The sequence below is a fragment of the Ursus americanus genome, chromosome 11 (genome assembly GCF_024610735.1).
Source record: "Ursus americanus isolate L20-20 chromosome 11, mUrsAme1.1.p, whole genome shotgun sequence".
Lineage (NCBI taxonomy): Eukaryota > Metazoa > Chordata > Mammalia > Carnivora > Ursidae > Ursus > Ursus americanus.
The window spans coordinates 34,929,551-34,944,748 of NC_142137.1; the positions used below are offsets into that span (position 1 = coordinate 34,929,551).

The 15,198-nt window shown below is 36.9% G+C and overlaps 1 protein-coding gene across 3 annotated transcripts in view; it reads left to right on the forward strand.

Moving 5' to 3' along the window:
• Nucleotides 1-15,198, forward strand: part of LOC148109263 (uncharacterized) — a 556,689-nt gene that overhangs the window by 224,016 nt on the left and 317,475 nt on the right. For all 3 annotated transcript variants that reach the window (XR_015726096.1, XR_015726095.1, XM_087865432.1), the window contains one exon: nt 8,986-9,078. Coding sequence is in view for 1 of the 3 variants with exons in the window: in XM_087865432.1 (XP_087721558.1) it covers nt 8,986-9,078 (93 nt within the window). In the remaining 2 variants the exon portion in view is untranslated. The remainder of the gene's footprint in view (nt 1-8,985; nt 9,079-15,198) is intronic.

The following is a 15,198-nucleotide window of genomic DNA, read 5'->3' on the forward strand; positions in this document are numbered from 1 at the left end:
TAGGCTATCATTTTGTACTAAGATCATTTTATAAGTGAGAGAAAAAAAAAACCAAACTTGTTATAGTTTGAGGATTTGCCCAAATAGTAATTGGCAAAGTTAAGATTCAAATATTGAGTTTGTGTTCCTACACATTGTTGTTTATTAATGTTTATTCTACCCACAGATTTCTACAAACAGTGAAAGTCATGCTTAGAGAAATTACTTGGCTTTCTTGGTCCCCACAGCTGGTCAGTGGGTAGAGTTGAAGCTTTTAGATAAGATGTCTTCTTATTACTGGCCCCGGTTTCTCTCATGTCACCTTCCTGTTTAGACAGAGTTTCAACTATTGCCTTTCTTTTCATCATTCATTCCCTCATTCAAAACAAAACTCAGGGTAAAGGTTATGCAGAGTACAAATTACAATGAAGAATACAAAGATGAATATGTCATCTAAGATCCTTTAACCTACTGAGGTAAAGAAGAAAAACATATCAGCAACTGATTATGTTTCAAAGCAGAAAGAAAGATATATTAAAAGTACAAGCAAAGTGTTATGGTAGCCAGAGTAAGATAAAAGGAATCTTAAGGTGGACTTGGAAAGAATACTTAGGGACCATGGAATTTGAAATGAGCCTTGGAAGAAGGGGAGAAGGTTTGAAGGCAGGGTATTCCATGTAGGTAACTATATATGAGAGCCAGCTAGGTGCTGTGAGAGGTACAGAGGTAGTCCAAAGAACAGCCTGTCATCAGAAGGAAGTGAAATGCTACCTGAAGAGGAAAGACCCATGCACGTGAAGTGAAAGGGAACAGTGAAGTGTTAAAATGCTGTAGGAGGTCAGAGGTAGAGAACTCTCTGAAAGCTAGAGTAGACAGGGAAGGTGCACAGAAGGAGCAGAGGCTAAATGAGAACTTGAAAGATGGGCAGGGCTTCTAGGGAAGAGGAGAGGTGGTGCAGGCAAGGGGAGGGTTCCAGGTACAGCCAGGTAGGAATGCATAAGGGTGTTTATGGCATAATGAGGAGATATACAACAACGTGTGTGTGTGTGTGTGTGTGTGTGTGTGTGCGTGTGTGTGTGTGTGTATTCATGTGGTGGTTCATAATTGCAGCAGACAAGAAAAATGGGGCAAGTGATGCCTCAAGCAGTGTGATGACATGTGCCAGTCAGAAGTGAGGGACCTAGTGCAGTGTCCTGTAGGTTACTGAGTAATGACAAGCCCTGGAGAAGGTTGTTATATACCCTGAGTGATTGCAGCTCATGCATCAGTCATGGGAGTGCCTCTGGCTGAAAGTAATCTTGTTGGCAGCTTCATCTTTAAATATGAAGAGCAAAAATAGTCCATGGCAGTACAAGTTGTTTATATTTAAAGGCTTTCTTCTTTCTGTAGGGAAACAACAATATTCCGTTACGTGCAAAATCTAAACAAATGCTGAAGAAGTCTGCACTGGTTTACGTTGTTTTTTTCATAATTATTCATTAGAGTCTCTAATGCATTTGTATGAAAACTTAAATCAATTGCTAGTGATGAAGAAATTTGAATTCCGGCATATGATAGTAGTTGAGCAGGAGAGGCAGCAGAGAGATGGAATGGACTTAGACGGGGAATTGGTTATGAGGAGAGTAGAGAGCTGGTAGTCTCCATCTGCCAGGTTTTGGGGATCTGCTGCTGCCTTCACATTGAGGCCATGCTCCCCATGAGCTTCTCCCAGGTGATGCCTGAGTATGGTGGGGTGACAGGACCTGGCGATTCTGACCATTGTCGGGCTCCTCTATGATTGCCTTTGCACAGGAGCATCCTGATGGACTGGTCAAGACTTTCTCAAAGCTGCACTGTCATCTGAAACTCTTCCTAAGGAAACCTCCCTCCTTCCCTCTTTGTTTTTGTAGATTTGTATCTTCCTCTGAAGGCTTTTCCTGTCTCCTCTTGCTCCCTATCTTCCCAATAAATCCGCATATGGTCCCTGTTGCACTATTCTTTGTTTTTGTTTTTTGTTTTTGTTTTTACAATCCTTTAAAAGCATAGAACTATTTTTAACTTGCAGGTTGTAGAAAACTGGCTCTTGCTCTAGGATATAGAAGATCTAGTTTTGGAGGTTGTTTATCTGCTGCATATTTCCATTTTATTATCTGGAAAAAAAAGGGCTAATTTCTGCCCAGCAAGCTCATCAGGGATGTTTGTTAGTTTTACTAGTTATGGTTACTATTTTCAAAATGGCTTTCGGATCTGAGCAAGGAGTAGATTGAGATGTGGTAGGAATTCAAAAAGTGGGGGTGAATGACAAAGAATATATATGTCTGAGGAAGGAAGGCTTTGGCAAAGAGAGGAAATGTATAAAAACAGGAACAGTGGGAGCATCAGAAGGCCTCTCTTCCATAACTTCTGTAGGTCAGCTGTGCACAAAAACTTTGAAGAAGAGGAATGGAAGGAAAAAGCTAGTGAATAAGAAAAGATGGAGAAGGAAAGGAGAGAAGACAATGAGAAGAAGGCCAAGGAAAGGGAAAGAAAGTGGAGATTGTTATATTCTTTATTGCACATAATAAAATGGTTGATAACACATGAAATGGAAAAGGGAAGAAAAAATAGAAAGCCCGTGAGAGTACAATGGATGACCTAAAGTTTGACTGAAAGAAATAGTTGTCCAGAAATTATGTTTTACATTGTGTAAAGGTAACTCTCCAGGAAGAGAGATGTGTAAGGAAACCGTGATTAGGATCAGTTATGATGAACTCAGGGAGCATATTCTTCAGAGTTCAAATTTCTGGAGTTTGATGTGAATGTTAGCTTGCGAAGAAGTGATGTTATTTTAATGACTGCAGTAGAAGAAAAAGGGATTTAGACTACTTAATGGAACAATTGTACAAGTTCTGTTCATTCCCTCTAGGAAAATGTATGATTCAGGATGTAGGAATCTTTGTTCTGTATTAAATGTCCTAGTAAAAGGAACATTCTGGTGTGGTTTTGATTAGAAAATATAAGTATTAAATTGAACTAAAGTGAGAGTCTAGATGGGATTAACTCTCTGAGGAAGATATGTACTGTGTTTCATCACACCATTCCCTTTTTCTGGGGACACCTCGCAGTTAGGTTGGGGTGATACCAGTGAGTTTTGGCCAGTAAAATGAAGACAGAAATGATATGAGCCACTTTCAGGCCTGGACCTTAAAACATTTTTCTTGACCCTCAGCTCTCTCTCTCCCGCTGCAGTGAGCTTGGAGGCCAAATGTTGCAGTTGGAATAGCTACACTTGGAGGAGGGCAGCCAAACTTCTGCCATGCTATGCCTGAGTGAGAAATAAACTGTAGTTGATGATATTTGGTGCTTTATTTGTTATTTTAACAGAGTGTAGCCTATATTGACCAGGAGAGAGTCCCAGGTACCGAGCCACAGTCAATGGCTTGCTACAGGTAGGGCTCAGATAAACGTCTGCCTGTGAAGTTTGGCTAACCACTGTCATTACAGGGTGGCACACAGAAATGCCTTCTGTTGAAAAGCAGATTAAGAGGAAAGCAGATGTTACTGGAATCATTTCAAGGGTACAGAATTTTAAAAAAACGAAGAAAAAAAAAAGAAGCCCAATGAATGATACTTGTCCAGATGAATTAAAGCAGGCCTTTTATAGCCACAGGGGAAGTGAGAAAGTCAACTTGATATGTACTGTTTGGAGATATCACTACTGAGGCAAAATGTAATGATGATTGCTGGTGGTGTTAGTTTTGGTTGGGGGTACTAGCAAATTCTTTCTCATGTTTAGAAACTAGTGAAAAGGGAAAGTTCTTCTGGAGATAAGTTGTTGCTGAAACATACAAGGTTAGGTATTAAAGGATAGATATGAGTGCATTAGTGGCCTGATGTGGTAATTTACCTGATATATAACGCTGATCCTTCCAGACCTCTGCTTCAAACTGCTATGGTTCCCTCTGTCTCCTCCCTTGAGCACCATGCATGCTTGTCATACTGAAATATTTACTCTTTCCCAAATGAATCTTCCATTCTCTCGGTTTTAATGGTTTTACTTATCTTGGTTCCTCTGATGGACATGCTCTTTGCCACTTTTTGCCTGCTGAAATCCTAGTTCTTTTTCAAGGTCTAGAGCAAATGCTATCTTCAAATAAAGGATTTTCCTGCTGATTCTAGTTTATCATCTTTTCCCTTGGTTCTCTCATGGAACCTAATAACTTTCTGATACCGCTTTTTTTCTACTTGTACTGTAGTTATTTGTATTCATGTCCTTTCTTCCCAACCATTTTGTAAACTACTTGAGATCATGTTAAATTTATTTTTTTATTCCTCTTGGTACAAATCAGACTTTTTGGTCTTGCAAAGCAATAAATAAATGTTCAATTCAGTTGAAGATAATCAAAACAAAAAGAAAAGACTAGTTCTCTTTAGCATTACTTGGTAGTAAAATGTGTTAAAAGTGATAATTAGCAGAATATTGTTTCAAGAAATGAGAAAGTGAGATGAAGGGAAATATTGGTAGCCATCTCAGTAAATACAAGGTAATATAAATAACAAAATATAAAAATCAATGATGCTGGGACAGTTTGCTATTAAAAAAAAAGAAAGGAAAAGAAAAAGAAAAAAGACAAGAAAAGAAAGGAAGGAAAATAAAAAATTGGTTTAGAGCTTTATCTTATCATCTACCCAAATAAATACCAGATAGAGCTAAACATAAAAAAAAAAAAATCAAGTCATCAAACACTGGATGTGATTAATATTTATCTTGTGTCTGGTTTTGGAAAGAACTGTTACCTTAAAAGCACTGGAAGAAATTTTAAAAAATGCAATTGACTTGAAAAACAAGTTCAAACAGCCTTGGTTCTTCAAAACAAAACAATGTAAACATAAAGGCAAGCACCAACTTGGGAGAAATATTTGCAAGAAATATGATAAAAACAATTTACATCCTCAAAATAGAGAGCTTATATAACTTAGATGGACAATAAGATTACAATGGTGCATGAACTGAAAATTGATAAAAGAGAAAATAAAATTTTCAACCTCATTAGAAGTTAAAGAAATGCAAATTAAAAGAATGATTAGAAACAATTCTGGGCTATCAGATAATATTAAAGATTTGATGACTGATAACACTGAATGCTAAGTAGATCAGTGAGTCATGCATTTATACTTATGGGAGTGGAAACTTTCTAGAAGGCAATTTAATAATATGTATCAGAAGACCAAAATATTTATAACTATTGACTCATAAATTCCATTGCTAAGAATCAATCCAAAAGAAATAGTGTGCAATATAGACAGTTTTACACACAATGATGTTTATAGAAGTGTTATGAAAAATGGTAAAAATTAGAAACAATCTAGATTCTAGCATGAAAGAAATAGTTCAGTAAATTATATTTAGTGAAAAAACCTTATGCAGCCACTAAATATTTTTATGAAGAGTCTTACATGATGTGAGGAATTGCTTATGATACGGTATTGAACAAAAGTGTAGGATATGTACCTTTGTAAGATTTCATAGAGAAATTTGTCAGAATGTTTACCGTGCTACCTCCTTGTGTTGGCTTTATAAATGTTTTTTTGTCATTTTCAGATTTTCTACAATAATCGTGCACAGATTTTGAAATAGAAAATTGTAAGCAAGTACACAAAGTTTAAAAAGACCAATAGCTTGAATGAAATGACCTCCACTCACAAAATAAAAGTTTATGAATTTGAAATTCAGAGTATTTTCAAAGGTCTATAAGAAATTAAAGCATTTAGAAGCACATTGTCTTTAGGTAGATTGAGGGAACTTTAATAAGGGGATCACTTACTAAACTGTACATGGTGCTTAGTGAAACTAACAAGAGGCGGTTTAGCACCCTGGGGTTAGCAAAGTGAGGAGCTGTTTCCATCCCTAGATCTGAAGGGGCCCAGGGATATTTGGGAAAGGATAGCCGTACAGAAAATATTCCCTGGCAGGGTCAACCAATACACAGAGATCAGGAGATGGAGCAAGGAGAATAATGATCTTAACTTTACCTCCTTCCTGTTCTCCAAGCTCCTGCTGATGCTCCTCTTTGGGTGACCTCCAACTAGAAGCCAGAGGGAAAGGGAGCTTGTTGATGTGGTTCAGCTTCTTGTTTCACAGAGCAGGGTGGAGGGAAGAGAGTGGAACTGGAAGATCCATGAGACATACAGCACAGATGCGGTAGGGAGAAAGAAGAGCTTGTCACAGTGGATCTCATTAGAAATTCTTTATATAACGAACTGTTGTTCAGGTTGATATGAATTGGGGGACTGATTGATACAAAATCTTCCAAATGAAGGGGAAACCTAGTCAGGCTTGGACATGTCACGTATAGCAAAAGGATTTTTGGATACAGCTAGTATTGTGGGGGAAATAAAATAGGCTATCGTAACAAATAAGCAATTTGTTGAGTTTCATTAAAATAAAAGCTGAACAACAAAGAAACAGCAATTTAGGGATAAAAATCTGCTGGAATAGGGGCGCCTGGGTGGCACAGCGGTTAAGCGTCTGCCTTCGGCTCAGGGCGTGATCCTGGAGTTATGGGATCGAGCCCCACATCAGGCTCCTCTGCTATGAGCCTGCTTCTTCCTCTCCTACTCCCCCTGCTTGTGTTCCCTCTCTCACTGGCTGTCTCTATCTCTGTCGAATAAATAAATAAAATCTTTAAAAAAAAAAATCTGCTGGAATAGCAAAAATGTCATTTACAAATAAATGTGGGTGCAGGTCAGGGAAGGAACTAAGACGTCTAGGACAAATTATACTAAAAAACATACAGGAATTGGGGAGGAGAAAATCATGATATTTTGAAAAATTGAAATGTAGGAGGGGTTTATATACATTGCATACATCTTGGTATATTTCTTTACGAAAAAAGTATAAAAGTGAAAGTTTGGAAGTAGGACTTGAAAGTAAAAGTTTGAAGTTAAAAATTGTGATTTTGTTTTTTGTGATTATTTAAAGCTAAATTTAATAATTTTGCAATTTTTGTCTATTGGGTGTTAGATTTTCAGTGATGTTTAATTCATTTGAAACACATTTTTGTGAATTTCTTAGAAATGAGGTCATGTTATAAAAAACAGAATATGGTAGCTTGCCAGAGTTTTTGGATAATTGTTTTAAGTGGTAGTATTACCCTTGGAAAATAAAATGTGGCTGTTTTGGAAAGATAGCGTTTCCTTCAAAGGTTAAAAATATATTGACAGCCCCTGAGATTCAACAGGAATTCATCTTTAAGATAAAGCCCACATAAAAATTTTAGATATTGCCTGATGGCAGGGAGATAAATGGTTGTCAGAAAATGGAAAAGACTCATTTTCTAAGTCTGAGTGGCAATTTTCCTATAACTCTGTCACATGGATAAAGTACTTGCCTTTCTGAAGCAGGCTGGCTGAAGGGAAGGAAGGACTGGCCAAGATTAATGAGATAAACCAAAATAATATTTATTTTCTGAGACACTCTATTAACATCTCGGAGTAGGTCTGCCAGAACCTTTCTCCCAATATCATTATGCGGATGACATAGTTAAGACATTTATTTAGTTAATAGAAGTGGGAAATAGAGACGCCCTGCAGAAACATCTGTGGCAAAAATGAAGGGATCTGTTATAACTCTGCATTATGTCTTTTGCTCTTCTTTTGCCTGATCTTATCATGTGTGTGTTTGAAATTTGTTCATTTTCCCTCCCTTTTATTTAGAGCTGGGTGAAGGAAACCTGGAATGTATATGGTGTCATTTTTAACATTTAAGAATAAAGATAACCTATGGTTTAGCTGAAAAGCAATTCGAGCAGTGAGATTATTGCTTGTGTCAGAGAGAGGGACGGGGAGATTGCGACCTAAAATTTAAAAAGTACTTTTAATCAGCCAGGCACAATGTATGTTTACTTGCTTATGTATTAAAGAATATTTCTAAGCCTGGCTGAGTGTCCTTCCCACATTCTGGAAAGAAATGTATGTGGGAGATAGTGCTGCCAGATACATGGGGGATATATTTGTTAATATAGAGTATAATACAGTTTTGGTTAATTTCCTTCTCATTGCCCCAAAAGCTAACCGGTGTGTGTTAGTATAACAAATATGTAGGTCAGTCTTGAAGTTAGATGTTAATTTCTTGCTAGCAAGGTCATTATACCATGAAAGTACCCAAAGCATTTAAAGGTATCTTATGAAAAATACAGTAATAAAATGACCTTGCCCTTCTTTGCATTGCTTTAGTCCAATATTCAGTCGAGAGATTCTCAGGGGCCCAGTAATTCCACTATAAAGTGTTACTAGTAAAATATTTATCTTTCCAGGGGCTCCTGGGTGGCTTAGTCTTTAAGCATCTGCCTTCGGCTCAGGTCATGATCCCAGGGTCCTCAGGTCATGATCCCAGGGTCCTGGGATCGAGCCCCACTTCAGGATCCCCGCTCAATGGGAAGCCTGCTTCTCCCTCTCCCTTTGCTTGTGTCCCCTCTCTCGCTGTGTCTCTCTCTGTCAAATAAATAAAATCTTAAAAAAAAATTATCTTTCCAGTCTTCTGCAATACACATTTAAATGTGTACATTTTCTATATTATATTGCATTTTTTAAAAGATTTATTTATTTTAGAGAATCAGAGCCAGAGAGCAAGCGTGAGTGGGGGCAAGGGTGGGGGTGGGGTGCGGAGGGGCAGAGGAAGAGAGAGGGGCCCAGCAGACTCCTCCTGAGCATGGAGCCTGACGTGGGCTGAATTTCGACCCTGAGATCGTGACCTGAGCTGAAATCAAGAGTTAATCAATTAACCAACTGATCCACCCAGGCGCCCCTCTGTATTATACTGAACTTCTAATCTGCATTCAATATATGATAACTCAATACCTTGCAATTACCTGATCCTTTCTTATGGTTGCATAGCATTTTGCTGTATAGATATACTCTAATTTATTTTAAAAACTCTTTACTGGACAGCTTTTAGGTTGTTTCTAATTTTGTTGATGAAACCTGACCCCAGTTAACTTCACAATGCCATATATCTTTGCATCTTTGTTTTTGTTTTCTTTTCTGTAGGATAAATCCAAAATGTGGAATTGTTGTGATGACGTATAGATTATTGGGGTGCATTGAAACAGTGCCATTCAGACAGTTCTTGGAATTTATATTGTGAGTATAAGAACTCTATTTCCTTACACATTCACCAGCACTGGAGTCTAACTAATGTTTGCAGGTATAATAGGTGTAAAAAAGCAGTATTTTATTGTTTTAATTATTACATTTCAAGTAGTTGAAAGATTGAATAAAATTTTACTTTTTAAAAACTGAAAATTCAAATAGTTAAAAAAATCCAAAAAAAGAAGGGAATCCCCCCCCCCCCAGAATACATCCATTTTCCTCATTATTTGGTGCAGATGTTAAATGTTATCATTTTTCTCTCACACGGCGCCACTTTAGGAACCCTCTCTGTTTGCCAATGTTCTTCTGTAATGTAACGTTGTAACTGGAGTTACTTATTCTTGCATAATTTGTGTGGATTCCTCTCCTTTTGGAGGAGTGCATTTCTCTCTGGGATTAACTGGGAGGGAAAGTCCTCTGTCATCTGATGACATTGATGCTGATTCTGACACGACTCACTAAGTGGATCCTATTTCTTTCCATCTTAAGGGTGGTGATTTTTGCAGCTTTGAAAATAGCATGTATGTAAGATTTGCCTGCTACTTAGGTTTTTTTTTTTTTTCTGAACAATTCCCTTTATATGGTAGTATATATGGTTTCTCGTTGTGCCAATTTCAGTTGGATCAGAGGCAAAATTTCCAAACTCAATAGTTATTGTCATTTGATAGTTGTTAAAATTTCCATCAGACACATTATTTCTCTGTGTGTTCAAACTTGGCTATCATAGTAATAATAGAATATTTTGTTTGCATGTTGTATTTAAGAAATCACATTTAGGGGCGCCTGGGTGGCACAGCGGTTAAGCGTCTGCCTTCGGCTCAGGGCGTGATCCTGGCGTTATGGGATCGAGCCCCACATCAGGCTCTTCCGCTATGAACCTGCTTCTTCCTCTCCCACTCCCCCTGCTTGTGTTCCCTCTCTCACTGGCTGTCTCTATCTCTGTCGAATAAATAAATAAAATCTTAAAAAAAAAAAAAAAAAAAGAAATCACATTTAACTTTATGAATCTAGTAAAGGTAATGTGCTTGAGATTTAAAGCCTTGTGTATTAACATTTCAATGATTTAATAGTAGGCATTGGGGTAGTAAAAAGAGGCACTTGCTCTGCTTTATGTGAGATTGATATTATGTATGTGCATGGGAAGAATTGATGAGAAATGGAACTGTGAGTAAATTTTTTTCATATCGTCTATATCTAAGACCATGAGAATATGATTACCTAGAATAAGAATTTTTGAGTTTTTATCTCAGAATGATTTCTAAGTCCAAGATCTTAAAATGTCAGCAATTTAATTGGAACAAAGTTTACTTTATTTGGAAAATGAGGGTAACAATATCATTCCTGTCCCACATTACAAAACAGTGTATTTATTACCGAATATATATTTGACATGAAATCAAATATACATCTAATATTGCCTTTTTTCAATCTTTGCTATTACCTAAGTCCTGTGTTTTTGCTGCTTATGTAAAAGGCTAAGAAGTTTAAATGGTCACTTTTGATGCTTCGTATTAACTGCATAAATTACTCAAGTGCATAGTTTATGTGTGCATCTTTAAAAAAGAGAAATAGGGATGTGACTAAGGGGGGAAAATCCAGGCAGATAAACTTGTTTTGTACTTTTATCTTGCTTTCCATTTTTCTTTTTTACATTCTGGATCCAATTTTTAATACAGTATCAAATATATGTATTAAACTAGTATTAGAGAGTCTACATCAAACACTTTTAAAAAAAAGCATTTCCATTTTACTAATAAGGAAATGGAATCTCAGTGAGATTAAGTGATTTGAGGAAGTTCACACAGCTAGTAAATAAGAGAGCTGGACCTGGCACTCAGAGCTCTTTGGTACCCAATCACTGTTCCTACCCTCAGCGTTCCCTGTCACCTGGGGCATTTGTGTTCATGTATCCTTATTGACTATCCTTTTTATTTCATGAATACTAGCTGAGAGTAGTAGAAAGAATGTTGCAGTAAAAGTCAGGAATCTGGTTCCAAGTTCCAGGCTGACTTCTGTCTTATTAGCTCTGTGATCTTTGGTTATGATTGAAATTTCCCTGAACTTTCATTTCATACTCTGGAGAATGAAGCTGGTAATCCATCTACTTTTTTTCAACCCATTTCACAGCATTGATATATATGCATAATGAAAATTTAATATACATATTGTAAAGCTTGTGATAGACTGAATTATTGTTCAGAATTGTCTCCGTCTCTCCCTATGGCAGGATTTATACTTCCCTTTTCCTCTGATATAAGAGTGAGCATATGTTTTGCTTTAATCAATACAATGTGAGCAGAACTGATATGTTTTGTTATAAGCAGAAGCTGTTGATTTCTTTTCCTTGACTCTGTTCCTTTTCACTTCTTCTTGCTAATTTTTTTCTCTGAGCTCATCTCTTTTTTGGAATAAGTTGCTGATCATAGCCAAGAGTAGCCCACACATAGTATTAAACAGGTTCAACTGTTAAAAGATAAAACTGCCAAGGCCTCTTGCTACAGGAGGCCTTTAATTAGCAACACAGGCTAATTCAAATAGATGAAACAGCTTAAAAGCAAGGGTGTTAAAATCTTCAAGTTGACTAAAGTGATACCCACTAATTTCTTTCAACTAGATAAAATTTCCCAGGGAGAAGAGATTAAGATCATGGCTCTCTCATAGAAGCCTGATAAGCTTAGTCTGGAATGGAGGCATGTTCTAAAAAGAATTACTATTGTGTTTCTTGGCACATGGTGCTGATTTGAGTCAAATAGACAAGAAACTATTTTTTTTTTATAGATTAGTGTGACCCTAAATTCCATAATCCATAACTAACAGAGATTCAGTTTTTAAAACTTACTGTGACCCTTAGGTTTCCAGTCCTTTATGCGCAGAAAACAGGATATGAAATATTATGATTCCAGAAAGTTCATTTGCTCTAATTCCCTTCTAAAGAGGACAAGGGAGATAATGGAAAAAGACCTTCCAGAGGGTTGAGCCAAGGGCCATTGATAACAGTGGAATAGAAAGCTATTCCTCCAGGCAGAAACAGGGCTTAATCAAGAAACATTACGTATTGTATTGGTCTAGGGCTGCCCCAACAAAACACTACAGAGTAGATGAACAAAATATGACAGACCGGATGGCTTGAACAACAGAAATTTATTTTCTCACAGTTCTGGAGCCTGGGAGTCTGAATCAGGGTGCCAGCATCATCAGTTTCCCATGAGGACTCTTCCTAGCTTGCTTCATTGTTTACTCACATGGTCTGTCTTTCTTTGTAGTTGAGGCAGCGAACAAAGCACAAGCCCTCTGGTGTCTCTTCCTTATAAGGACATTAATCCTAACGGATATAGGCTCCAAATTTACTCTCCCATTTAACCTTAAATACTCCCTCAGAGGCCCCATCTCCAAATACAGCCACACTGGGGGATTAGGGCTTCAACATATGTATTTTGAAGGGACACAAACTTCAAGTTCATATAATACTTTCCTTCAGGCTAGAGTCCTTACAATGCTTGCCAGCAGGATTTTAGAATTGCCACGAATCACTGGCAGCTTATATCTGTTATTCTTCCTGTTTCTGAATGGGTATGCTTTTTATGATGGGGATAAGGAGGGCTGATAATTTGGCTTTTCAGTTCTAGTTCTTCGCATCAAGAGGGAACCACATATAAATCGAGTGTTGAAACTCTCAAGAGAGTACAAGTCTTATGCCTTGAGGAGATGATGGGACTTTTGGATTGCTTCCTTGTGCAGATAGGACGGGAATTATTATATTTTATAAATGGAAAGGGGGATGTTAAATACTTGCAAATAAAAGAGCCAACTGTTGTATATTATGATATGGTTTAAACTTTTTTCTGCCTCCTTGCTATGACCGTCCTTGTCATGTGTCTATCTCCCTGTGGAAGAATTCTATGTCAGAATTTTATTGATGTTAGACTTGGCAATATGACTTGTTTTGTTTGACCAAGAAAATGTGAGCAAAATGATGTTTGTCACTTTTGAGGGGAAATGTTAGGCCAGAGTAGAAATGTTAGGCCAGAGTATGCTTCATGATGAGATGTACGACATCCTAGATAGGATCCTAGATACTTTGTCAGCCTGAATACTGTTGAGAAGATAACATTGAACACAACCATAATGGGCATGCAGCATGAATGAGAAAAAAAGCACAATAAGACAAAGCTTTTGTTGTTGTGAGCCATTGAGAGTTTGAGCTGGTTTCTTATCACATATAACCCAGCCTAGGTTAACTGATAGTATCCTATATGTATATGGGGACTTCGTGTTATATTTAGTGTATAAGTTATATCTAATTTATCCAAATTGACCAAAGGATTAAAAATACTATTTTTTTAATTTGCTAGTATCTTGAGGTTAAGATTGAGCTATAGAAAGGCACATTTTCATATCGAAAAGTAGCCCAAAGAATAATTGAATCATTTATTCTATTTCAGTGTTAGTTTTATAAAATTCACTAAGCTATTCTTATCACAAATTTAGAATAAAGCCTTTAAATGAAGAGTGGAGATTTTGGAAGAGAATTTGTTCTTCCAGAGAGTGTGCCATGACTCTAGCTCCTTCACTGTATTGTGATAGGGGTGTAGTGTACTATTTCTGCTTATAGGAATGACAAGCATGCTGACTCGTCCAGTCTTAATTTTCATTATAATAAATTTAGGATGACTTCCGCAGTATTTTTTGTGAATTGGCCAAAGCAATTAAGAGGGTAACTTTGCTTTTTCCTAATTTAAATTCAATTAATGCTCCAGTGCAAGATCTCTAGCTTATCTGGCCTTCATTAAGGGCCTGTTGAAAAGTATTACATTTTTGGACATTTACACCATTACATATAATGTTAATTTCTGAAGTGTACTAATTAGCTGATGAAAGTAACTGTTCTTTGTATATATGTCATTTCACTTACTCTAGAGTCTGCACTCTGAATAGTGTTAGGACCAGAGAGAAGAATTTTTGTGTGATAAGGGAAAGAGTCACCCGAGTCTTCCATGATCATCAGTATTCTTTTCAAAGTTGCACCAGCTAAAACTCCTTCAGTCACCACCTTGTCTTCAATCACTTGGAAGGACTGGGTGCTCATTAGTAAGCTTCTCCATTCAATTTCTGGTGCTGAGCATAGTGTTGAGGAAGGGAGATTAAATGGGCTTACTCAGCACTGCAGATAGAGTCAATTGATCTTCCAGGCAGTGAATACTTGATCAGCTCTTCTCATACTTACCAGTATCTCTATGTGAAGATGTCTGAAATCGGTAAACAATAGTAGCCTAGCCAAGTGAGATACCAACAAGATTGCTATAATTTTAAGGATGATCTATATGCCTACATTAAGACCCATAATAATTTGTGGGCATTAGGGCCCAGGCTAATTAACAATTTTTTTTTCTTATCCTACAATAATTCCAAAGTCATAAACCCTGTATGTTTTTATCAAGTGAATGTAAAATACTGTCTGAGTACAAGAATCTTAATTTTATAGATGGGAAGTACAAATATTTGCTTGAAGTTTGTATGATGTGAAAAAAAGAAAATCAAAACAAAACGGTTCCACTTTGTCTGATTACTATAGTTCTCAGAACAACTGAATACAATGCACTCATTGATAATAACCCCAGTCAGGGAAATCTTGGTGGCAAGAAAGTTGAGTGTTCTGGGAGTCAGTCCACTGAAGTTTCGCAATGAGAACATCTGAAAATAGGTGACTTCCTTTACAGAAATAGAAAAGAGAAGCTATTTCTAGTATCAATAGTGCATTATTTGAGAAGTTCATGTCTATGTTTTATGAATATTGCTAGTAGAAATTCTAATAGAACTGATGGAAATTTCCAAATGCTGTGGTTCCCAAACTTCTAATATTATGTATTATGTACTTTCTTGTTTTGCTGTTTATTTAGCTTTGCACTTTATTTTCATTTTAATCAGCTTATGCTCTCCAAATATTTGGAGAAGGTAAATCCTTCTAGTCAAGCCTTCTTGCAATGTAACAAGGATAATTTAATATTCTTGTTCATATTTATTCAATACCTCGTTCTCTCTAAGTGCTTATTCAGTTTTAACAATCAGCTTATGTGTTGGCAACACATTTCTATTGATCACTCACGAGTAATT